General features: G+C 40.8%; 1 protein-coding gene and 1 long non-coding RNA gene across 3 annotated transcripts in view; one reads left to right on the top strand and one right to left on the bottom strand.

Moving 5' to 3' along the window:
- Nucleotides 1-24,790, top strand: part of LOC309705774 (b(0,+)-type amino acid transporter 1-like) — a 26,224-nt gene extending 1,434 nt beyond the window's left edge. For both annotated transcript variants that reach the window (XM_082531761.1, XM_082531760.1), the window contains exons 2-13: nucleotides 1-22; nucleotides 11,023-11,170; nucleotides 12,248-12,490; nucleotides 16,421-16,546; nucleotides 16,660-16,759; nucleotides 20,734-20,778; nucleotides 20,876-20,999; nucleotides 21,663-21,766; nucleotides 22,015-22,111; nucleotides 22,359-22,508; nucleotides 22,933-23,107; nucleotides 23,249-24,790. The exon at nucleotides 1-22 is cut by the window's left edge and continues 97 nt beyond it. In XM_082531761.1, the coding sequence (XP_082387887.1) occupies nucleotides 1-22; nucleotides 11,023-11,170; nucleotides 12,248-12,490; nucleotides 16,421-16,546; nucleotides 16,660-16,759; nucleotides 20,734-20,778; nucleotides 20,876-20,999; nucleotides 21,663-21,766; nucleotides 22,015-22,111; nucleotides 22,359-22,508; nucleotides 22,933-23,107; nucleotides 23,249-23,310 (1,396 nt within the window). In that variant the 3' untranslated portion in view covers nucleotides 23,311-24,790. The remainder of the gene's footprint in view (nucleotides 23-11,022; nucleotides 11,171-12,247; nucleotides 12,491-16,420; nucleotides 16,547-16,659; nucleotides 16,760-20,733; nucleotides 20,779-20,875; nucleotides 21,000-21,662; nucleotides 21,767-22,014; nucleotides 22,112-22,358; nucleotides 22,509-22,932; nucleotides 23,108-23,248) is intronic.
- LOC309710084 lies at nucleotides 6,685-9,885 on the bottom strand. Its single transcript, XR_014277652.1, has 2 exons — nucleotides 7,093-9,885; nucleotides 6,685-6,745 (listed from the first exon to the last, which is right to left on the bottom strand). It is a non-coding gene; the product is annotated as an uncharacterized lncRNA (long non-coding RNA).
- Nucleotides 24,791-24,841: the final 51 nt, after the last annotated feature.

Below are 24,841 nucleotides of genomic sequence, written 5' to 3'. Positions count from 1 at the left end.
GGCCATTGCCCTTCAAAAAGATGTAAGTATGAACCAGTGTGCTTGACTTTTATATACATGCAGGTTCCTGAGAACAAGTCTCACTAAATTTTCACACTAAAGGATCATCCTTACCTTTTACAATAATAGAGCCTTGGAACTGAGTACCAGGCAGTACCACAGCAAGCGTCTCTACAGATTAACTCCATAATCATCCACTCAGCAGTGCAATCCAGACCCCTAATAAGCTCCATAAGACCTAAAATAAACTTATGGGAACTGAAAGGTTTTCTCAGGTTAAAATAGGATTATTATGATAGTCGTTGCTCTCATCCTGGAAAAGTCCATTCACACATATTTTCCTGCAGACTTCTGTAATTCTCTTTCTGGCATAAAGAAAAGTCACTGGCTTTGTATCTCTATATCAAGCCCCACCAGATCGCTGTTTATTTTAATAGATTTTTAAGATTTTACCCAATGTTTGCATCCTTATATCCTCAGGTAGGGCCCTTCTGGGAGGCCATCTCACATTTGAAGCATAAATCTAAAAGTGACCACACCCTAGGCTTTAGAATGACCTACCTGAAGAGATAAGGCTTGGAAAATCAGTTACTTTGGTCTCTTCTTTAAACACATTTTATAGACTTGTTTTTATGTGATATTGCTTTTTTATTGCTTCTTCAATCAATCAATCAATCAATCAATCAATCAATCAATCTTTATTTATAAAGCACTTTTCATACAAAAAAAATGTAGCACAAAGTGCTTTACATGGTTAAAAGCAGCTCACCCCACCCTCCAACTCACTCCCCACACTCTCATTAACATAAACGATGTGAATACACGCATATCTTCCCCCCCCCACACACACACAAACACGCGCGCACACGTAATTCTGCTGCGTGTCTTCTTTTATTATATCGGCATTTACAGTCATGGTAAAAGTAACCCTCCATCAATCCTAATTCAAGACAGTAAAAAAAAAAATCCAGTCCTTACCAGGTACTAAAATGATTTAAATAAACATTAAATGAACAACAACACATAGCATATTATAATGTTTCATTATTTATTTACCAAAAACTGAGCCAAAATGCAGAAGCAGTTTGTGGACAAACTAAGTACACCCAATGATTCAGTATCTTGTAGAACCACTTTTATTTGCCATAACTTGAAGTAATTATTATCTTATTGGTCTCTCACATTATTGTGGAGGATTTTTCCACCTAATTTTCTTTACAATATTGCTTCAGTGCTCTAAAGTTTGTAGATATTTGTTTATGCAGCTTTTCAATTAGGTTCAAGACTTAGACAGGGAACTTCAGCACCTTGATTAGTTTCTTTTTTTCAGCCACTTTGTTACAGATTTGCTGATGTGTTTGGGGTCATTCTCCTGGCTCATGACTCACTTTTGGTCAAGCTAGCTGTTGGACAGATAAATCTGACTCTAGAATACTTTTGTATACAGGAGTTAGCGGTTGACTAAATGACTACAAGGTGCCCAAGTCCTGTGGCTGAGTCACCCAAACCATTACCCTTCCACTAGTGTGCTAAACATTTGTCAAAAGTTGTTTGTGTTGATATGGTGTGCCTAAAGGACATTTTTACCCTACAATTTCACCTGGCAACCCATGCAACTTGTCAAACTTCAGCTATGCTGCCATGTTCTTTTTAGATACAAAATGCTTTTTCCTTCCTAAAATAAACTTATGGGAACTGAAAGGTTTTCTCAGGTTAAAATAGGATTATTATGATAGTCGTTGCTCTCATCCTGGAAAAGTCCATTCACACATATTTTCCTGCAGACTTCTGTAATTCTCTTTCTGGCATAAAGAAAAGTCACTGGCTTTGTATCTTTATATCAAGCCCCACCAGATCGCTGTTTATTTTAATAGATCTTTAAGATTTTACCCAATGTTTGCATCCTTATATCCTCAGGTAGGGCCCTTCTGGGAGGCCGTCTCACATTTGAAGCATAAATCTAAAAGTGACCACACCCTAGGCTTTAGAATGACCTACCTGAAGAGATAAGGCTTGGAAAATCAGTTACTTTGGTCTCTTCTTTAAACACATTTTATAGACTTGTTTTTATGTGATATTGCTTTTTTATTGCTTCTTAATTGTCTTCTTTTATTATATCGGCATTTACAGTCATGGTAAAAGTAACCCTCCATCAATCCTAATTCAAGCAGCGCTCGCAAAATTTTTCCAGTCGGGCTACCAAAATCTAACTCAGCCCTGCCCGTCGGGCTATCATAGGAAGGAAAATATATGTCTATGCTTTTGCATTCTTTCGCCAATGTAGCTGAGTAATTATGTCATTGGCATCGATGAGCCACTGTCAATATGTGACATATTGAAATTGCGTTTGAATTTGCGCTTGTTTTTTGCTTTCACTTTCATTTTGCAATTGTGCGAACGGTGTGTAGAGAGCAGCAGCACTGATTGGTGAGTGACGATTAATTGCGCACCAATTCCTCTGACATCGTCTTATCACTCATTAGCTTACTATTCAAAAGTGACAAGTGAAATCTCTCGCAGCAAGCTTAAACATGTGAGAGGTTGAGTGTGCAAAGAATCGCTGACCGTTATGTAAGTACGTGTGTAAAAGCAGCAGGATTTACGCTGGTATTTTAGTTCTGCTCAGCCAAATAAGACAGGTCAGGGTGAAGAAGGGGCAGCCAAAGAAAAGCTTACCACAAAACGGAAAAGTTAGGACAAATCAGACTATGAGGCAAAAAGAAAGCGCAGCTTTTTTGGTTTCATGGACAAAAGAATTTCTGTGGCTGGAATATGACAAGCTAAATAACATGATGTTCTGCCAGGCGTGTTGTGAGTTTCATTTGATTTCTGAGTCGACAAGCGCCTTTGTTACTGGGACCAGTAATTTTAAGAAAGACCCCATCAGAACCCATGAGAAATGCAAGAAATGCATTATTGCCCAGTCTGCAGTATCTTTCCCAGAACAAACAGCAATTGCAAAAAAACATACTAAAAATAAACCAAGCACAACAAGAACTCCTGAAAAAGCTGTTTAGAACAGCTTGCTATATTGGAAAGAGTGAACTACTATTGGCAAAATTTAGCAGTCTTTGCAAACTTCAAAAAGCAAATGGCCTAGATCTTGGTTCCACTTGCCTCTTACCCATGACTTCAGTGGAAATTTCAGATTCAGGATCTGACACAGACTGATTCTTACAAGTTCATAGAAATTTCTGTTCAATTTGAACCAAGTATTTGAGTTGATGGTTGTAATTTTTATACAGTTGTTGTGATTTGTATTTTAACAATTTTTTTGATTCATTTTTGTTTCCATTACAATATTATACATTAAAGTATAATATTGTAACGGAAACAAAACATTAAAAAATTGCTTTCTTTTTTATTCGGGCTACTAAATTTATTTTGGGCTACCAAAAACTGAAGAATGCCTGCCCGAATGGCTACCAGAGATTTTGAAATTTTGCGAGCCTTGTCAAGACAGCAAAAAAAATATCCAGTCCTTACCAGGTACTAAAATGATTTAAATAAACATTACATGAACAAAACACATAGCATATTATACTGTTTCATTATTTATTTACCAAAAACTGAGCCAAAATGCAGAAGCAGTTTGTGGACAAACTAAGTACACCCAATGATTCAGTATCTTGTAGAACCACTTTTATTTGCCATAACTTGAAGTAACTATTATCTTATTGGTCTCTCACATTATTGTGGAGGATTTTTCCACCTAATTTTCTTTACAATATTGCTTCAGTGCTCTAAAGTTTGTAGATATTTGTTTATGCAGCTTTTCAATTAGGTTCAAGACTTAGACAGGGAACTTCAGCACCTTGATTAGTTTCTTTTTTCAGCCACTTTGTTACAGATTTGCTGATGTGTTTGGGGTCATTCTCCTGGTTCATGACTCACTTTTGGCCAAGCTAGCTGTTGGACAGATAAATCTGACTCTAGAATACTTTTGTATACAGGAGTTAGTGGTTGACTAAATGACTACAAGGTGCCTAAGTCACCTAAACCATTACCCTTCCACTAGTGTGCTAAATATTTGTCAAAAGTTGTTTGTGTTGATATGGTGTGTCTAAAGGACATTGTTCCCTAACAATTTCACCTGGCAACCCATGCAACTTTTCAAATTTTAGCTGTGTTGTCATGTTCTTTTTAGATACAAAAGGCTTTGTGTCACGATCTGAGGAGACAGACCGTGCGGTGGTGTGTGTGGTGGACCCCGGTGCGAATACAAGAGAGCAGGTTTCAAACAAAGCAGAAATACTGTGACTAAACTGAACTTAAACTAAACTGGAAGCAGATACTGATAAGCTATGAAGACTAAGAAAATTATGAAGATGACTGTAAAGACTGGCCGTGAGGACATGGAGGGTGGGAACACAGACGACGCAACACAGACTGCATGAAACACAGAGACTAAATACACATGAGGGATGATCAGGGGAAGTGGCCACACATGGGAGCACAGCTGACACACATGAACCTAAAGACAGGACAGGAGAAGTGAAACTAAATACACTGACATTGAATACAGACTTTCAAAGTAAAACAGGAAACATGGAGATTAGACATGACATGAACTAAACATAACCACGCATGACAGGTAGACGCACGAACCAGGGAGACTGAGTACAGGGAGATGACATAAACAACTAAGAAACAAAGGGCTAAACAGCACCCTAGAAATTAACTAGACGAACTAAGCTAAAGCATAAATGAATACAAAAGATACATAAAACTCAACACGGGGTCACACGACCCAGGACCATGACACTTTGTCCTTCCAACCCTTCTACACAAACCATGTTTGTATAGTCTTTTTCAAATCGCACTGTCATGATCCGCAACATTTAACATGCTAGCGGAGGCCTGTGGATTCTGAGATGCAGCTCTTGTTTTTTGGGGGGTCTTTTTTCACCTTAGGGTGAATTTTCTGGAATATTCACTCTTGAAAACATTGGGAAGTGTCTTGAAACCTCAGATTTATTGGTAGTAATAATTGATTCTTTAACATGTTTACTAATGTCTTTCCTTTACAACATTGTGTTATCAGACACTTGAATGCTTCAGACCCACAACTTGACAATGTTTCTGCTCTTAGAAGTGGTCATACTTGCTGATGATCAGTTAATTGTGTAAAAGTGTATTTGATCATTGGCAGTTGGCTGGTACTCAATTCTCACTGAATGAGGTATACTTAGTTTTCTATTATTATTTTTTTTTATATACTGCTTTTTGAATTTTGGCTTAATTTTTGTTAAATAAATGAAAAAGTATAATGTTTTGTGAAACCATTTTTTTCCTATTATGTTTTGATAAAAAAAAAACAATTAGAATTGAAAGAGTGTGTAATTTTTATTTTATTTTTTCATATTGATTGTGTGACATTCCTCCTGTGTTCTTACTGTTAGTGGAATGTAAGCTGAACTAGTTAATTATCTCTTTGGTCCCACGGACACTGGTCAGTGACCTGGATTCAATAACCCCAGGATGTGTCGTTCCTGTTTTTCTTTATTAATCAATACAATATAATAAATATAGTATCAAGTTAGGTTTGCCTTTAGCCAGTTTACATTACTCATGCTGGTTTACTTGTGAAAATGTAATAGGATTAGCCAAATTCTTGGAAAATACTAACTGAAAACTCAGAGGTTGTTGGTTGTTGGTTGTTGTGTTGATCTTTGGATCCTCCTCCAAAATTATTATGATGATATCAGATCAACACCAACAAAGGGATATCAGGGTGTGTGCTGACATGCCTCTGAAACATTGTGGTCAAGGTGGTGTCTTTGAATGTGCAAACTAAAGTGGTGGTCATCCTTTTTATGAAGACGGGACCATACTCTGTATCCTCCCTTACAAGATGCATGCAAGGGTACAAAAGAGAAGAATCTGCCCCTTTGTTGGACCTCAGATTCAGAATAAAAAATGTGGTTTCACTCTGGTTGAGGAACATTAAACCAGCTCTTTGCTCCTCTCAAGGATACTTGGGAAATTTCTAAACAAGTATAGAGATGACAAGCCTCTCTGTTTTTTTTTTTCATGACTGGGTAAGGCTGTATGAGATCCACAGAAAGATCTGGAACACTTTTGCAGTGATTTAGACAAAGTACAAGTTTAGTGTATTACCCTTATCTCTAGCCTCATCTATCTATAGTGACTAAAAAATGAAATTACCTATAACAGTGACATTGCTGTTTGTTTTCACATGTTGTGAGATGTGAGAATTTTGCCTTTAATGATAAGGGACTTCTTCATCTTTAATTTAGTCTTTAGCAGCTTACTCTGCCTCACTCAACGTGGCAATGTAATGATATCTGATTCAACCAGTTCTTGAGTTTGTTAACTGCTGCTGTCAACCAACTTAAAATCAAAATATGACACGGAAATGGTGCATCAACTATTTCCACTATTATTTTATTTATTTATTTATTTTTTTGCCTGTCCCGTTTGGCTCTTTTGCCATCAGAATTATTGTCTAAAGGCAAAGAAAGATGCCCAACGGATTTACTTTACCAAATTGACCATCCCAGCCTTGCCATAATGGTCCATTTGATTCACCTTTTATTGTTTATTTTATTTTCACTTGCTGAATACGGGACAGACTTGACTGGGGGAAAGAAGGGGAGAAAGAAAGAGGGAAAGGGAAACAGCTGAGAAGAGGGACGGGGGAGAAGGGCAAAAGACAAAAACCAACAGAATAAGCAGGAAAAAAAAAGAAAAAGAAAATGCATATATCGATCACCTGGATCACCTGTTGAGAAAGAAAAAAGAAAACAAGCAGAAGAGAACAAGAGTAATAGAATAAACAACATCACAATGATATATGGGAATATGACAGTAAATACAAAATATTAAACATTATTGTGCAGCACATAAGATCAACAGAACACAGTGTGCTTTGAGGTAGGAGCCAAAAAGGGTGTAGTTTGTGGGTGTGATCACCCGTGTGTACTAGAGATGGACCGATCCGATATTACGTATCGGTCCGATACTGACCTAAATTACTGGATCGGATATTGGAAAAAAATAAAAAATGTAATCCGATCCATTAAATATCACGAAAGCACCTCACAAAACTTGCAACACGCCGTAACTCACCTCAGAACGTTAGCACGTCGGAGCAGTATGCATCACGTGATAGAGCGGCTGTGGCATGCGGGACCTGTAGGTGGTCTGGATAGCATGTGGAGCTTCGCTAGCAACCCGGCATTTCATCTCCGACAAAGTTATCCCCGAGAGAAGTAAAGCAAGTGTGTAAGTCCATCTCTGAATGTTTGTAAAGCATTCCTGCGTTAAGCTTAACAAACGATATATGGAACGACTGCCTCTTCTCGCTGCTACTTCAATCATGAAACTGCTTAATGATCAGCTGATCGGCTTTTCTGTCGCGAGTCCGTCTCTCTTGTTTGTTTTTGGCCCACTTTGCACCAGAAAGAGGAAACCAGCGGCTGAACAACAGCAGCACGTTTAAGCTTGATAAGCTGTTGTTAGAATGTATTTAATATTACCTTCTACTCGAGGATCTTTTTCTACGTAGCTGACGGCTGGTAACTGTGCAGGGGCGGATCTAGCAAAGTTTAGCCAGGGGGGCCGATAGGGCATTAACAGGGAAAAGGGGGCACAAAGACATACTTTTCTTTCTTATTCTCATTTAAAATGTCTAGCTTTTAATAAATAATTATCTGACACCCAAAGTTTTAATTTGATGTAAAATGAATAGAAGTCAATTACTGTATATAGTAACTATTAAGTCTAATATATATATACCCTAGTAAGCTATAGTACTTTTTCCTTTGGGAAGGTACCATCTGTGCAGTCTGCAATTTTGTTGAAGAAAGATGTTGAATCTATTTAATATTTCTTGAAAAATAATTGATTTCTGTGCATTTTTTTTTCACACTGCATCAAATTAAGGTTGATTACGTTGATTAAGCATCATGAGGTGGAGTGTGAGGGGTGGTTCCCTATTTTTTTATTTATTTATTTTTGTTGTTGCTGGGAGTTGGAACCCTATTAGTTAGGTTGCTTAATATTTACGCTAAGTACTCTTTAAAATACCAGAATAGGGAGGATGGTGTAGGTTTAAGTTTATTAGATTGATCAGTATTGCTGAACTATGAAATATTTTTTTTTTGCATACAGGTATAACAGAATAGCTTTAGTGTAGTTGTTGTTTTAAACTTGAGTATGAACTTATACAAAATGCAGCAAGATATTTAAAAAAAAACAGTTTTGTTGATTAAAAAACATTATATCGGATTCATATCGGTATCGGCAGATATCCAAATTTATGATATCGGTATCGGTATCGGACATAAAAAAGTGGTATCGTGCCATCTCTAGTGTGTACACCTGTGAGCATGGACGCGCTTGTTTTTTTAAAAGGGTCCTTCATGTAATGATCTGCTAGAGGGTGTGGGGGGGCCACAGCCCCGTCCTCCAGGGCATGAAGCAGGTATGAAGGAGATCAAAACTCCAGACATCCAGAGGCCCTCAGAACACAAGAGACCAAGGAAGACCAACAGAGGGGCAGCCGCGCCACTGTCCCAGAAAGAGCTGAGGAGAGTCCCAGATGAGGGCTCACTCAGCAGCCGCGGAGCAGAAGCCAGGGGGGGTTGCAGTGACGTGCCCGTGAGCTCCGCCGGCAGCCAGCTGTGCCTGAGTGACCGAGCCCCAGGCCGAGAGGCCGAGGGCACCCCACCTCCGAAGTGGCCCGAGCGAGCCCCAGGCTCCAGGCCCCGATAAGCGGCCGCCAAGGAGTGAGCCGGTGTGTACCCGGACGCCCACCCCCAGACACAAAGAACCACCAATGCACCGACACCTGAGGGAGTCCGCCACTGGCAGGGGAAGTGGTGGTGGGGGGAGATAGGCGTCCAAACCTTGGAGGGCCTGAGATGTCCCCAGAGAGGTGGCGTCTGACACCCAACCTGACATATAGACACAGACATACAGGCACACACAGATACAAACATCCATTCCCACCCTCATGCTCTCATATGCACTTACTCCACACTCAACCAACGTGGAGACAGACATAAAGAGACGCTGTACACACAATCACACTCCCCAAGCGTACTCTACGAACCGGGTCTAGGTACCCTTGCCCCTGGAGGGGGAACTGCACCCAGACCCAGGTGGTGTTACCCTTTTCCCTGCGGTGGGGGGAGGCAGACCGCCCCGACTCCGCAGCAGCAGGGAGGCCCCACACTCCAGACCGCAGTCGGACGGCCAACTCCTCCTCCTAGCCCCCCCGCTCCAGCAGGCCGCAGAGAATGGGGGTGAGAGAAGACTCCAAACCTCCCTCCACCCGCTCATTGTAGTGTTGATGCATGTGTGTTCTAAGGTGCATTTAAAACCCAGGAGGGCATGGAGCTACCTGCCAGAGAGCAGCAGGTAAGCGCATGGTCCCTCCTGCTAGCCCTCAATGTCTACGTGTATTTAAAATTGAGAGGTGGGCAACGACGCCAGGGGTGAGGTGTACACCCTGATGGTAATTTGGATTCCGTGTATCGTGCCCACCCCCAAGATCCTATATGTATGTGTAATGAGAGTGTGAGTAATGTGAATGTCTAAGTTGTGGGATAAAATTGAGGCAGAGGCAGCCAGAAGGGGACAGAGGGGGGGGGGGGGGGGGTAGCCTCCTCTGCACCCTGGTGACATACCCCTACTCCAAGGCCCTGCATGTGTGGGTGGTTGTGGTGGAGCGGGAAGAGGGAGGCAGCTGGAGATGGGGAGGGAAGGAAGGGAGGGGCAGGTAACCCCTCCCTGGGGCCAGCTCCCCCGCTGACCCCAGTAGGCACCCCCATACTCCGCGACCCGCCAGGGAAAGGGGGCCCAGGCCCACCCAGACCGGGGCCCAGTGCAGCAGCGCCCCCCGGCCCCACAGAGCCCAGGACAGTCCACCCAACCCCACCACAGAGAAAACTGCACCCACACCACCATCCACTCATAAGACAATAGACGCCCAGGCTGAGATCTTCCTCCACCTCTCCTGTATCTCCCCCTCCTGCAGAGAGAGTTCCTGAAGAGCGGAAAGCTCCTGCAAGATGTGACAATCTCCCCCACCAGTTGAAGAGCCCCCCAGGTGGCTCGACGCACCGGCGGCACCCTGCGCCAGGCCCCCATGCACCCACCCGCCCACAACCCCGGCAACACACCAACCAGGACCCAAGATTCAGAATGAAAAATGTGGTTTCACTCTGGTTGAGGAACATTAAACCAGCTCTTTACTCCTCTCAAGGATACTTGGGAAATTTCTAAACAGGTATAGAGATGACAAGCCTCTCTGGGTTTTTTTTTTTCATGACTGGGTAAGGCTGTATGAGATCCACAGAAAGATCTGGAACACTTTTGCAGTGATTTAGACAAAGTACGAGTTTAGTGTGTGAATGTGTGTGTGAATGGGTGGATGACTGGATGTGAAAAGCGCTTTGGGGTCCTTAGGGACTAGTAAAGCACTATATAAATACAGGCCATTTACCATTTAGTGCATTCTTACCCTTATCTCTTGCCTGATATACTTATGGTGACTAAAAAATGAAATTACCTATAAAAGTGGCATTGATGTTTGTTTTCACATGTTGTGAGATAAGATAAGATAAGATAACCTTTATTAGTCCCACACGTGGGAAATTTGTTTTGTCACAGCAGATGTGAGGATTTTGCCTTTAATGATAAGGGACTTCTTCATCTTTAATTTAGTCTTTAGCAGCTTACTCTGCCTCACTCAGCGTGGCAACGTAATGATGTCTGATTCAACCAGTTCTGGAGTTTAACTGCTGCTGTCAACCAACTTAAAATCAAAATATGACACGGAAATGGTGCATCAACTATTTCCACTATTATTTCAGATCCCAAGAGCTGAAGCACAGCCACGCATTAAACGGTGTTGCTAAAAAAATTATTATTTTATAATATAATTATGATGTTATAGAACACATGGGAATGATAGTTTCCTGAAAACAGTTACTGACATTAAATAACTGAAAAAACACATTAATATTTTTTATTTTCCATGTGCTTGCTTAGGTTGGTCTGCTGAGTGGCATTTGTCTCATTGTGGGGACTATGATTGGCTCAGGCATTTTCATTTCCCCAAAGTCTGTTTTGCTGTACTCGGGAGCTGTGGGACCTTGCCTCCTAATCTGGACTGCTTGCGGCGTGTTATCTACTCTTGGTGAGACCAACATTTTAACTCATATTTCATTGTATTCGGCAACCAGTTCTGTTGCTATATCAGGAATCTAATATTCTTTTCAAGTCATGTAGACAAATAATGATGGTCAGAATAGGAACAAGCTCACACAGTATCACCTTTTGTTTTCTGCCAGGAATATAATTTTTCATTGTGGAAGATGTTTTTACTGGCTGTTGAAGTCAAAATCGTTATTGTGAGGATTTTTAGTGCACATTAGTCTTCAGATTAATTAAGCTCACAGATACAAAGGAGATGTTCCCGAAAAGCGTAAAGAACATCGTTGTTTTATCACTCAGACACTGTGAACTGTTTGATGTGAGAAAACAATTAAATGGGGAAAAAATAACAAAAGATGTCTGATCTAAGTCAGTTAAATTTTTGTTTTGTACTGTTTATACTAGCACACGCTATTTAGTATGGCTTTAGTTTGTATTTCAGTTATGTTGTATTTAGATTTTGATTATTGTAGTTTGACAGAGTTTTATATAAAATGGGTTCCATCTAATCTGGATTTCCTGAATCTAATTATATGGATCTGAAGATATACTTTCTGGTCAACCTAACTTGAAAGCCCAGAAATTGGGTGGCACACTGGTGAAGTGTGTGTGTGTGTGTGTGTGTGTGTGTGTGTGTGTGAGAGAGAGAGTGTGTGTGTGTGTCTACATATCTATATCTCTATATCTCTATATCTCTATATCTATATCTATATAGATATATATCTATATCTATCTATATATCATATATTACATATATTTCTGGAAGCACAAGCACCTGCAATGTAATGCAAAAATTTAGAAAAAAAAACAAATTTGAAACCATTTCTTTTGATCTTATTAAAACTAAAATAAGAGGTGAAGAGCATTGAAAATGAGAGCATAAGAAGCAAGGGAGATATAATGACAGCGATTGAGTGTGCCAAGCATATATGAGTGTCACAGACATGCAAGGTTTCTTACCACTGCTTTGAATACATGAACTCATACAAAGTTTTGAAAGTCCCTTCTTCTGTGTTGTTTTACAACTTTCCTTTCTGTGTTTTTGTGTGTGGCTGCATAGGAGCACTGTGTTATGCTGAACTTGGAACCATGATCACCAAATCAGGCGGCGAGTACCCCTATTTCATGGAGGCTTTTGGCTCTATTGTTGCCTACCTTTACTCCTGGACAACTATTATGGTGTTAAAGCCTTCATCCTTTGCTATCATCACACTGAGCTTTGCAGAATATGCCTCTACTCCTTTCTACCCTGGCTGCTCTCCACCTCTAATTGTCACCAAGTGTCTAGCAGCAGCGGCTATATGTAAGTTCATGCTTAACAGCAATAAACTATACACAAGTACAGAGTCACTTTAGAAGCTCATACATGACTATACTTTATAATGGAAACCACAAAGTGATTGTGAAGACAATCGGTTTTCAGGCCACATTAGCCATTTCAAGCTAATGTGTGCCTTACTTTGTAAGGTGTCCAGAACGATGTCACTCTCCAATTTGCAGATGTAAAAAAAAATACTTTTATTGAAATTAAAATAATTAAAGCCAACTGTGATGCCTACACACAACTCAGACCACACAGTATTCTTACTATGGGTTTTGTTACGGATTCAAATATTGGGGATGGATACAAGAGGAAAAACCAAAATAACAACACTGGTCCGGCCGGGTTGAGTCTCACACGCGTGGGAGATGGACACCGTACGCAGACAGCATCAGATCTCAAAATGGTGGAGCATTGATCAAACTCTTATAGCCTCTAGTGGCCCCCACCTAATCATAAAAGCCTAAACATTCACATTCTTTCTCTCACACAGCGCCTAAGCTACGACCTTGGCTCCCTGTTTATCTGCTCCTGCTGAGATGGGGCAGAAAACTCCAGTATGTTCTGTTCTCTTCTAATCAGACAAATAAGGCGATGACTTTCTGCGAACAGTATTTCTTATAACTCAGCAGTATAATGCATCATAAAACAATATCATTCATTCACAATAAATCAGCAGTCTAATGCAATGCAAATCAGTTTAACAAATGCAATAGTTATCACCTTCTTCTAATTCAGGAGAATAATGCAAACTAAAACTACATAATAATTCACAATCTTTAATTAGGGGTATAACATGGCATAAAATAATATTATAATCCCACAGTTTCTTTTGTTTGTTACGCTTCCACAGTGTTTCGGGGTAAACACTTTCCAGCTGACTCCACTCTCCTGTCACCAGCTCCTTCTCACTCTGTCAGCTTCTGGCTGATGTACAAGATCGGTCACTTTACCCCCCTTACCTGCAGGGACAAAACGGCCAGCCCTCCATTCGAGGTGTCTGTTTGCAGGACAAAAAGGGAGGAAAGAAGTTAGGTGTGGGGACCTCCCCACAGAAGAGCTTCTTCACCTACACAAATGCCGCCTGACACCACTCCATCCACTGGACCAGATCTGGTTCACCCTTCCGGGCATGAACCTGTGGTAGTACACGACCAGCCCCAAGAACCGCCTCACCTCCTTCTTGGTCTTGGGACACGGGCAGGCTGTGATGGATGCTGTTTTCTCCATCTTTGGGTGCACCTGTCCGCCCCCAAAGTGGTACCCCAAATACTGGACCTCCCTCTGTTCAACTGCACACTTCTTCAGGTTGGATGTGAGCCCAGCTGCCTCAGGGACTCCAGGATCCCAGCCACCCATTGCACATGCACAAGCATGACTATGGATGATAACATCTTCCAGGTAGGCAGCAGGATATGAAGCGTGTGGACGCTACACCTGGTCTATGAGGCACTGGAAGGTGGCTGTGGCACTGAACAAGTCAAACGGAAGTGTTACAAATTGGTACAATCCTTACGGAGTGGAGAAGGACATTTTTTTCTTGGACTCTGCAGACAAGGGAATTTGCCAGTAGCCCTTGGTTAAATCCAGTGGCATGAAAAATTCAGCTGTGCCTGACTGGTCCAGAGCCTCGTTGTCCTGGGGCATGGGGTAGGCATCACATCATGACACTTCATTCACTTTGCAGTACAATACAGACCCATCTTTTTTCACCACAAGAACTATGGGGCTACACCACGTAGTGTGTGACTCTTCTATTATCCCCATTTTTATGTTCGGGTGTGTTTTATGTTCAGGTAACCTGTATGGCTGTGAACGCACCGTCACACCAGGCTGAGTTTCAAAATGGTGCTCTATGAGAGGTTCATACAGCCGGACAGGGGGCAAACACATCTGCAAACAACATCTGAGCCTTTTCTTAACCAGGCTCACCAGAAAGTCGGTTTCCACCTCTCTTCATGCTTGCACAATGTTGAGATGACATATTTGTGTGGCTCTTCCCCGACCGCACCACCTCACAGTTAATGTCCCGTAATCATCGTGTCCTTGTCACTTGGTGAGTAACATTAAGCTTAAAGAAGGAAGTAATAAAAGCACTTTGTCTCCTGGTGAAAATTGCCTGAGTCAGCGGTGTTGACGTTCCCGGATCTGGAGTATATTTTCCCCTGATAACCTCCTCAAAGTGTGCAGCTTTGCTCTCAGGTCCAGGATGCATTGAATCTCATTTTTGGCTTGGACCTTTCTATCAGTTTTCTTTAATCAGGTGCAACATCCCCCGTGGCTTTCTGCCGAGGAGTAGCTCAAAGGCTGAAAGTCCTGTGGAGCCCTGGGGAGCCTTCCTCACTGCAAATAACAAAGGGTCTAACCAATGACCACAACTGCATTCATCCTCGTGAATGAACTTAAAGTCTTATTCAGTTACTCCACCAACCCGTCAGTTTGAGGGTGGTAGACGCAGGTCTGAACAGATTTAATGCCCAACAATTCCTACAAGTCCTTAAGTGTGTGAGACATGAATGATGTGCCCTGATCAGTCAGTAATCTTTGGTGATCCCGACTCAGGAGATGACCTGAAACAGATAAGCATTCCAGGAGGTAATACCCAGAGTAGACCATCCACCGGATAGCCATTCGTATTGCATCCCTGGCAAATTGTTCCCAGAAATAGGGGATGCGATAGGCGTGAGTTATCTGCAGCCTTAACTGTATGCATTTTTCCTTTAAATTTTATATGCAGCGGTACAATGGGAAACTTGCGAAGATCCCCATGACCACAGTTCACCTCATCCACTCCGCCTTCACTAGTAGCCCATTCGCCATGGGGCATTATTGAAGGCAGAGTGGATTCGCCACCAGGGTTTAGTGGACCAGGGTCTGTGTACTATCCATGTCCACCAAAACCTAGCGTATACCCCCTTGACACCTTACTGGAATGCTGTATGTCCCTCTTTGACCAGGGGAGGGGTTTGGAGCCCCGGGTATGCGAAACACCTCAACAGACACTCCCGTTTCAGATCCCGGGCGCACTCCTTCCAGCACTCCAGGGCCTGGGCAAGCAGACCAGGTAAAAATTGGTTTGTTGCATGAAGCATCAGCGACCGCTCCACTGGGGAGGGGTCGGGGAGCCTCTGTCTGAGTGCTTGCATGAGCTGTGGTCTGGTAACTGGCTGGCTGTGGCTCTCTGCTCCCTTGGTCTGCGCAGCCAGGTGGTCCTCCGCAAGTGTGACCACAGCTTCCAAGCTTGCTGACCGATGGGAGCAGACCCATCGTGCCATTTCCCTGGGCAGCCCTTCAATGAACTGCTGCAGAACCACCAGTTCATGGTGGTTTCCCTCTGACAGCCTGGGCTACAGCCACCTCACTGCTGTGTCATTCAGTTTCCAGGACCACATGAACAGTTGTTCCACTACCTTCATCTGACTGTCCCGAAACCGTTCATGATGGTCTTCCGGGGAGAGGCCCAAGTTATCCATGATGGCCCAGCAGATGTCGTTGAAGCTCTATCGTAAGGCCAGCGGCAGGCTCATTTGATCCTTTCCAGAGAGCGGAGGCAGTAGTCACGATGCTCACTCTGCAGGAGGCCACTGTTATGCCTCCAGCGTGGCTTGGAAGACCCGAGGGTCATCACCCTCTCCCATCCAGTATATCGTCACCGCCAGTAGATGATTGGGCAGCAACAAAGTGACCCTCAACAACCTCTCCAACACCTATGTCAATACTCAGTCTGGTCCTGAAGTCTCTACAGTTGCTGCTGCTTGCTCCACGTGCATTTGCACTCACATTCACACCTTTGGTCAATTTAGAATTATCAGATAAACTAACCCCCTAATACCAAGTCTTCTTCGAAAAATGTGTTTAATTATAAATGTATAGGTGGGAAAATATATGATTACATTTTCTGTTTTTTTGCAGTGATCATCACATTCATCAACTGTTTGAGTGTCAAACTGGCAAGTTATGTGCAGAACTTCTTTACTGCAGCCAAACTTATAATCATTCTTGTCATAGTTGGAGCAGGAATCGTTCTGTTGGCACAAGGTCAGTCTTCTTATAGATCTATACATACAACTCTGTCTTTAAATGTTTGTGTTAATAAATGTTAACCAATGTATAACCACTAACATTATTGTATATTATGTATTTGTGTCTAGGAAAAACAGAGAATTTTTCAAATGCTTTTGATGGCACTGCAACATCTTTTGGAGCAATTGGACTTGCATTTTATAATGGGCTTTGGGCTTATGATGGATGGTAATTATTTACTTGGTTTCATACTTTCTCAGGCTATATGTGATAATATGATGAGTACTGCTCTTCTGAATTCAAATAAGGGGCACCATCCTCAGCATTCAGAAAAGAAAAGAACAAAACTGTTTTACAGCTTTGTTTTTAAAAATGACATACTTCAAACTGCTTGCATTTTATCTCAAATAACCTTACTGATGTATCCAGATCAGGCAGCATTCAACAAATTACACTAAAATATTTTTAGTAAGCAGATATACCCCCCCCCCCCCCCCCCCCACACACACACACACACAACATATTATATGTAATTAATTAGTTAATGAAATAGTTATATCAAAATGCAGGAACAGTGTATGAAAATTGGAATACACTCCATGATTCAACCCCTTTTGGCAGCAATAAATTAACTTAGTCATTTCTTCTATGACTCTCAGTTTCCTTCATCATTATAGAGGATTTCTGGCCCACTGCTTTTGCAATACTGTTCAGTTCAGTGAGGTTTTGGGCATTTGTTTATGCACGACTCCTACCACAGCTTTTCAGCTAGAAAGGGCTGAATTTTGACTGAGTGACTGATATACCTATATTTTTTATTTGTATTTTTCACTCATTCTCTTGTAGTTTTGCTGGTGTGGTTAGGGTCACTGCTCTCTTGCATGATCCAATTTGGCCAATTTTAACTGTTGGATAAATGGTCTCATATTTGATTCTAGAATGCTTTGGTATATAGAGGAGTTAATGGTCAACTCAATGACTGCAAGGTGCCCAGGTTCTGTAAAACGAGCACAAATCATTACCGCTCTACCACCTTGCTTGGCAGTTGGTATGAGGTGTTTGTGCTGATATAATTTCTTTTGTTTTTGGCAAATATTCTCCACTTTGGTCTCATCTTTGAAAAGAATATACTTCCAGGAATCTTGGGTTTTTTTCAGATGTATTTGCAAATCTTGCTACCATATTTTATTAGAGAACTGAGATATTTTTCTGGCAACCCTTCCAAGCAAAGCCATACTTGTTCAGTATTTTTCTATTTGTACTGTCATCAACTTTAACATTGAACATGCTAACTAAGGCCTGTAGAGACTGAAATGTAACTCTTCGGTTTTTGGCAACTTCTGTAATCCTGGGAATATTGGCACTTGTCTTGAATGTTTCCTACTATAGATTCATGAATTTCAAATTGCTTGCTTGCTTTAAAATGTATACATGGCTTATAACTCTTCTGAAATTGACAAATAGTAAAGTTGTTTCTCCAGTATCTTTACTAACTTCTATCTTTACTATCTTACCTCCTCAGTGTTGGGAAGATTACTTTTAAAATGTATTCCACTACAGATTACTGAATACATGCCCCAAAATGTACTTTGTAACGTATTCCGTTACGTTACTCAATGAGAGTAACATATTCTGAATACTTTGGATTACTTAATATATTACCATGCTTTTTTACAACTACATGAATGTACTATTGCTGTGTGATTTATTACTGAAGGTTACTCGCCATGCCAATAGCAACTAGATTTTTAAATCTTAATATAAAATGAGTAACAGTAGGTGGACATTAGGTATAGCTGCACTTTTTACAGTCATCTCGTATATAAAACTATTCCGCGCGTATATAAAACAGGTCCGCGGCTCCAAACCATAGTAAAGGGACCTCTGGCTAATACGGGCTCGTAGCTGAAAACTAGCTTTACTTTGTTGTCAACTTTGCTAGTGAGAGACAGAGAGAGGTGTTGAAAGGCTGCTCCTAAGGAACTTATTGGTTTGGAGGAAAACACGAACACAGTGTACAGTCGAGTCTTAATAGCTTACTTACAACTGGGCTTGTCAGGCACTCTTTTTGGCTGCAGTGGTTATTATTATATTTACATGCTTCCATCTCCCACTTCTGCTCGGTGACAGCTCGTACTTTTCCACTCTACTTTTTCTCCCCCCCTGGCGCTCACAGACACATAACTATGGCGTTATTTTTGTGCCAGTATTCTGAGCGCACGTAAAAAAAACTTTGCAGGTGCAAGTGTCGCATTTTGAGGAGAAATTTATTTTGAGTGAAGAAAAGCTAAATTTGAGTGAACAAAATTCATTGCTGCGTGCAAAAAAATGTATTTCAGTGTTTGCTATTATCCATACGCACACACAATAGCAGCCCCTCTTGCTCAGTTTTTGCATTTGCGCTTGCCCTCAATGTGTTGCTTGCTCTTTCAACTTTTCTGCCCGTGCGCGCTCAACTCTTTCTGTACACCATTATATTTGTGCCACAAAACCAGCCAATCACAGTCTTGGATGCAAGTCTGTTTTGGTCTCCAATCAGCTCAAAATGACGAAATGCAATATCCCAGAATCTATTACGTCCAAAACTCAAACAAGGCAGTGGCAGAGGAACACAGAGTGGCGGAGTTTGAAATATTACTCTTTCTGGGTCACAAAATAAACTTTTACGATATTTTCAGGCAAGAATAGTGCTGTGTAAACTTGAAATATCTGCTTGATTTATCAAGACATCACATATTTGCATAAGTGCTCTAATGTTTTCGGAGATGCCTGTTACCCACTAGCTGACCGCATAGCTGGACTGGCCATTGGGGCATTTGCCCAGTGGGCCGATGGTGATTTTTCATTTTTATGGACCAGGCGAAGCAGAAGCTGAGGCTGGACGGACTCCTCGGGCCCCCCAGCTGACGAGGAGATATGCTGGCTGCATTCACATGACATCTTACAGTTATCAGTCCAGAAGCAAACAGGTGTTAGATGTCCTGAGGCAGGGACCAGCTCATTCACTTCAAGACTCATGTTGGCTGTCATAATAGGCTCTAAAACAGAAAGCCCTGTTTCTACATTCCTCCTTTCAGTCTCAATCAATGACTTATCTTTATGGCCCAGATAAGCTGGGTCAGCCACAGGGAAAACAAGGATTACAATATTACCCACAAAAACATGACTTAAACCTTCATGGATAAGCTCCTGGGCAAACATGAAATATTCAGGTATGAATCTGGTTGATGAGAACTGACCAGCATGATAGTGGTAATGGTACATTGACTTGGGACCATGCTTGAGGTGGACTGTAACTCAAGGGTGTTATGTAGAGTGTATGGAGAAATGGGTACAGATAATGCTGTGCTAGCACCCTTAGCTGAGACAGGTGACATTTTAGGCTGTGTGCTGGTGGTAACATTATCCTTGGAACTCAAAACCTTGTCTAATAATGTGCTCACAGAAACACAGGAGAATTGTGTCAAGTTAACTCCGTGAGGGGACACCACATGTTCATTAACAGTAGAATTGTATCCCCTGGTCTCAGCCTCCCCTGGTTTCTGTGGGCGCCCGTGTTAGCAGTGTCCAAGCGTTTTGTCCCCCCCCCTCTTTCATTCCGCGCCCCCCCTGCAATGGCTCTGCGCCCCCCCCTAGGGGGCGGCCCCCACACTTTGGGAAGGTCTGGCCTAACATATGAAACAGGAAAGACCGTCGTGTAGTCCCTTTATTTTAGCAAAGTAACTGTATTCTGAATACCACCTTTTTAAACGGTAACTGTAACGGAATACAGTTACTCATATTTTGTATTTTAAATACGTAACGGCGGCACATGTATTCCGTTGCTCTCTAACACTGTTCCTCCTTGCCTCTGTGTTAACACACACCTGAATGATCCAGACTAGAAAACTGCCAAAACTGCCAGTGATCACTGCAGTGTAGTTTATTAGCAGCACCAGTTGGTATTAAACCTTTTAATTTCCATGGAAAACATGATTTAGTGTCATTCATCTGAGGTTGTATTTAAAGGGCAAATAAAACATGAAAGACATAAAAGAATAAGTTACTGCTACCGAAGATGCTGAAGAGGCTAACTCTTTTTCTGTTTATTAGGCCAGAAAAACTGGACTTAATTGGGTTACTGAGTATGTGCATATACATTTGAGTCCAGTGCTCTACTGAGAAATATGTATCATATATTTTCTATTTCATTACTTTTACAGGAACCAACTAAATTTCATCACAGAAGAGCTAAAAGACCCATTCAGGTAAAAACAGGCCTTAAAGAGAGACTAGTGTTAAGCAATAACTCACAAGGCGTTGAATTTTTTTTAAAATACTTTTTCTTTTGTTGATTAATTTCAGGGACTTGCCACTGGCGATTGTTATTGGGATTCCTTTGGTTACTGTGTGCTATGTTTTGGTCAATGTTGCTTACTTCACTGTTATGACCACAACTGAACTGCTTTTGTCTCCAGCGGTTGCTGTGGTAAGGATAACACTGGTCAATAAGCATCTTGCTACTGGGATTCACTCACCTATACTTTAACAAATGTTTACTTAGTGACTGCAAATCTGATAATCATTTTTATCTAGCTAGTAATATTAGTTTTTAGGTATGATGTTTCAAGTATTTGACAGTTACAGTAACTGGATAGAAAGGATGATGTGTTTCAGAATTTAAGAAAAAAAGTTTGGTTTCGAGAAAAGTGAAGACAAAATCAAAGAAGGTTTATTTTTGTGTTGATCCTGAAAAAGCTGCTGACTTCTCAGCTTGCCCAGCCTAAGTCACCATTAATGTGAGATGGACACGCTTGTAAAATGGAAACAGCTAAGTTTTCTCTGAGTACAAAACAAGCTTTCTGCAACAATAGCTGACTGCAGGGTCAAGACAACTGTAATGTAAAGGATGGATGCAAACAACCAAGGAGCTTTATTACAACACTGTCTGTAATAAAAGGAAGAGATTGTATTACTTTTTTGGTGGGAGATAGGAAATTAGACATAGTGATATATAATATTGATATTAAAGTGTCAAAATCAAGCTTCATATCTTGAATTACTGTAAATGACATGACAATTGTAAATGAGCATAATAGCCCCTTGTTTTCACACCTTGTATTTTCTGAAACATTAGTTTGTATTTTTTTAGACTTTTGGAGACAGAGTCCTTTACCCAGCATCTTGGATTGTTCCTCTCTTTGTTGTCTTCTCAACATTTGGTTCTGCCAATGGAAGCTGCTTCACTGCTGGCAGGTAAAAGAGACATCTATTACATATTGCATGTCATGCTGATAGTTTGGCATAATCTAGATTATTTCTGTCAGTACCTTTAGAGCGGTTTGAAGTGCATATTTATGTATGTGTAAAAATGAAACAACATCTGAAAATGAAAGTTAGAATCCTGAAGGGGATGGAACGAAAAAGCAAATAAAAAAATACAACAAATTTATAGCAAAAAGAAAAAAATTAATAATGTAAACCTAATGTTTTTTGCTCTACAGATTGGTCTATGCATCTGGCAGAGAAGGACACATGGTGAAAATCTTATCCTACATTAATGTGAAACGCTACACTCCTGCTCCTGCTCTTATATTCAATGTGAGTCTTATGCATTAATGACTCATTTTGTATGCATTCTATTTGGCCTCAGATGATCAGCCATCTATTGTTTAAAACGTTATATGTCCTTTCACGGTGTGTTGATTACAGATTGTAAAAGTTTTAAATGAGCCCAAAAACCAGTGTCATTTCAAGTCCTATAAATTTTACATGGATTCTCAGATAAACAATACACTGTGTTGTTTCACTACATGGCATTTCACTGTTTAATTTTTCTCTGTTTTAGGGTGTTTTGGCTATTTTCTACATTATTCCAGCAGATATCAACGCCCTCATTAACTACTTCAGCTTTGCTCAGTGGTTTTTCTATGGGCTGGCAGCACTGGCTCTCATAGTCATGCGCTTCACTAGAAAGGACCTGGACAGACCAGTTAAGGTGAGCCTAGTTTATCTTTTATGCTGTTTGGCACAAAAGATCATTTTATTCATTTTGATGCCTTGTTAATTTGGATTGACAAACCACATCATACAAAAAATGACCACAATCAAGCCTTGAGATGAGGATTTATTTTATTTATTTTAACAATACCTAGTTAACAGAATAGTTATGATCAGTAATAGAAGGTCAAATATATACTTGATTTTAGAAAATTTTATCAGTTTTTTAGAAAACATTTCTATCTGTTTTGACTCGTCTATGCAGTCAACAGTAATTTCTGTTTTATTTGTTAGTCAGCCATATTTAGCTTTTGTCTCAAAATGTAGTAGTAAAAGTTATTATTTTTAAGTGTTACATCAAATATTAGACAATCAAATACATAAATCAAATACTTCCTATGTACTTCTCTGTTCCCTTGAAGATACCGGTGGTCTTAGCAGGCATCATGGTCCTGGTGTCCTGCTACCTGGTCTTGGCACCCATCATTGATCAGCCAGAGCTGGAATACCTTTACTGTACCATCTTCATCTTCAGTGGTCTTATCCTTTACTACCCATTTGTCTACCGAAAAGTGAACTGGGGGCGCAAAATCATGAGTAAGTTTATATTTTTGACTGTAAAAATTTAAAATATATATGTTGAGAAGTATGTAGAATTATATGATCAAATATTGATATGAAATGATGATTACTTAAGTGCTTGTGTTGATTTGACCTCTAACTTCTGTTTCCTGATAGGGCCCATCACTATGCATCTCCAGCTGCTAATGGATGTAGCTCCTCCTGAGAAAACTGAATGAGAAGGCATAACGCGTTTCGGTGTCTACGGGGTAATGAAAAATGCTCTGTCTAGTTTTGGAAACAGGAAGTGTGCCTAAAGGCTTAGAGACACATTTTAGAGCTCACTTCTCTGCAAAAGTAGGATGAAATGAAATAATTTAAATTTGTTGGTTCAGGGCTCAGAAATTGTGTTTATATAGAATGACTGCAGGATACAGTGGGAGTATCTGCAGGATATTCCAGAAGTATATGACATATAAACTAAAAACAGATGAAAGGGTACGCTTTCATCTGTTTTTACTTTTAAAAATTATATACTTGTGAACTATACACACACACACACGTACACACACACAATACACATACATATTCGGGGTGCAACAATCCATGTATCGTTATTGAACTGTTTGATACAGTGCTTTCGGTTCGGTACGCATATGTATCGAGCAATACAAAATGTTTTATTTATTTTATCAACTTTTCTTCTGACGATGCTGTCTGTGTTGAGCGCTCAGTGGATCTGCGCTCGACTTCTCTGCCTAGGCTGTACTGTCTGGCACAGATCCACTGAGCGCAGCGCAAGCTAGTGAGACAGAAGCTAAGCGCGTTGCAACATGGCTACTGCCTCAACGCTACCTGAAATTGAACCTCCCCCACCCTCATTCAGATCTGGTGTTTGAAACTGTTTTGGTTTTCATGTGAGGTATGACCCTGAAGGTAAGCGCGTCATGGACAAAAGTAAAACAATATGTCAGATGTGCCATGCAATGCTTAATTACATTGGTGAGCACGCATGCTACAAACTTTACCTGAGTCATTTAGACCAGCGGTGCCCAACCTCCGGGCCTCGGACCAGTACCGGTCCGTGAATCGTTTGGTACCGGGCCGCGAGAGTTGAGGCTCATGTGTGAAATGTATGGTTTTCAGGGTTTTTATTGGTTTTCAGCGTTTTTTTTTGTTATCGTTTTTATCGTTAACTCGGTTTTCCTGGGTCTTTTCATGTGTGTTATGAATAAATCTTCTTTTTTCGGTACCGGTACTAGTTTTATTTTGTTGTATTTATCCGCGACACCTTAAAGGCCGGTCCGTGAAAATATTGTCGGGCATAAACCAGTCCGTGGCGCAAAAAAGGTTGGGGACCGCTGATTTAGACAGCCGTTAGCACATGATTCTCCTTATGGGGACCTGATATGTTTAATATGCTGCTGAGAGTATACCCCAGAAGAAGCGTATAGTACAGTTTTTATTTTGGAAAGAGCCATTTCTCTGTAATAAATTCTCTTTTCCAAAGATGAGTGATTTCTCGATCAGATAGATTAATTTTTTTTATTACTTTGTTTCAGCAACATTAAATTTAAAAACTGTACCTTTGAGTTAAAATATATATTCATAATTTTAATAAATGACAAATTAAAAAAGCATGAACATTTTTTTGTATCGAAAAAATATCGAACCGTGAATTTTGTGTATCGTTGCACCCCTAATACACACACACACACACACACATATATCACACATATATATATATATATATATATATATATATATATA

The sequence above is a fragment of the Aulonocara stuartgranti genome (assembly GCF_965226115.1).
Source record: "Aulonocara stuartgranti genome assembly, chromosome: 1".
Lineage (NCBI taxonomy): Eukaryota > Metazoa > Chordata > Actinopteri > Cichliformes > Cichlidae > Aulonocara > Aulonocara stuartgranti.
The sequence above is the reverse complement of the archived record's forward strand: the minus strand, read 5'-3'. Positions and strand labels throughout refer to the sequence as shown.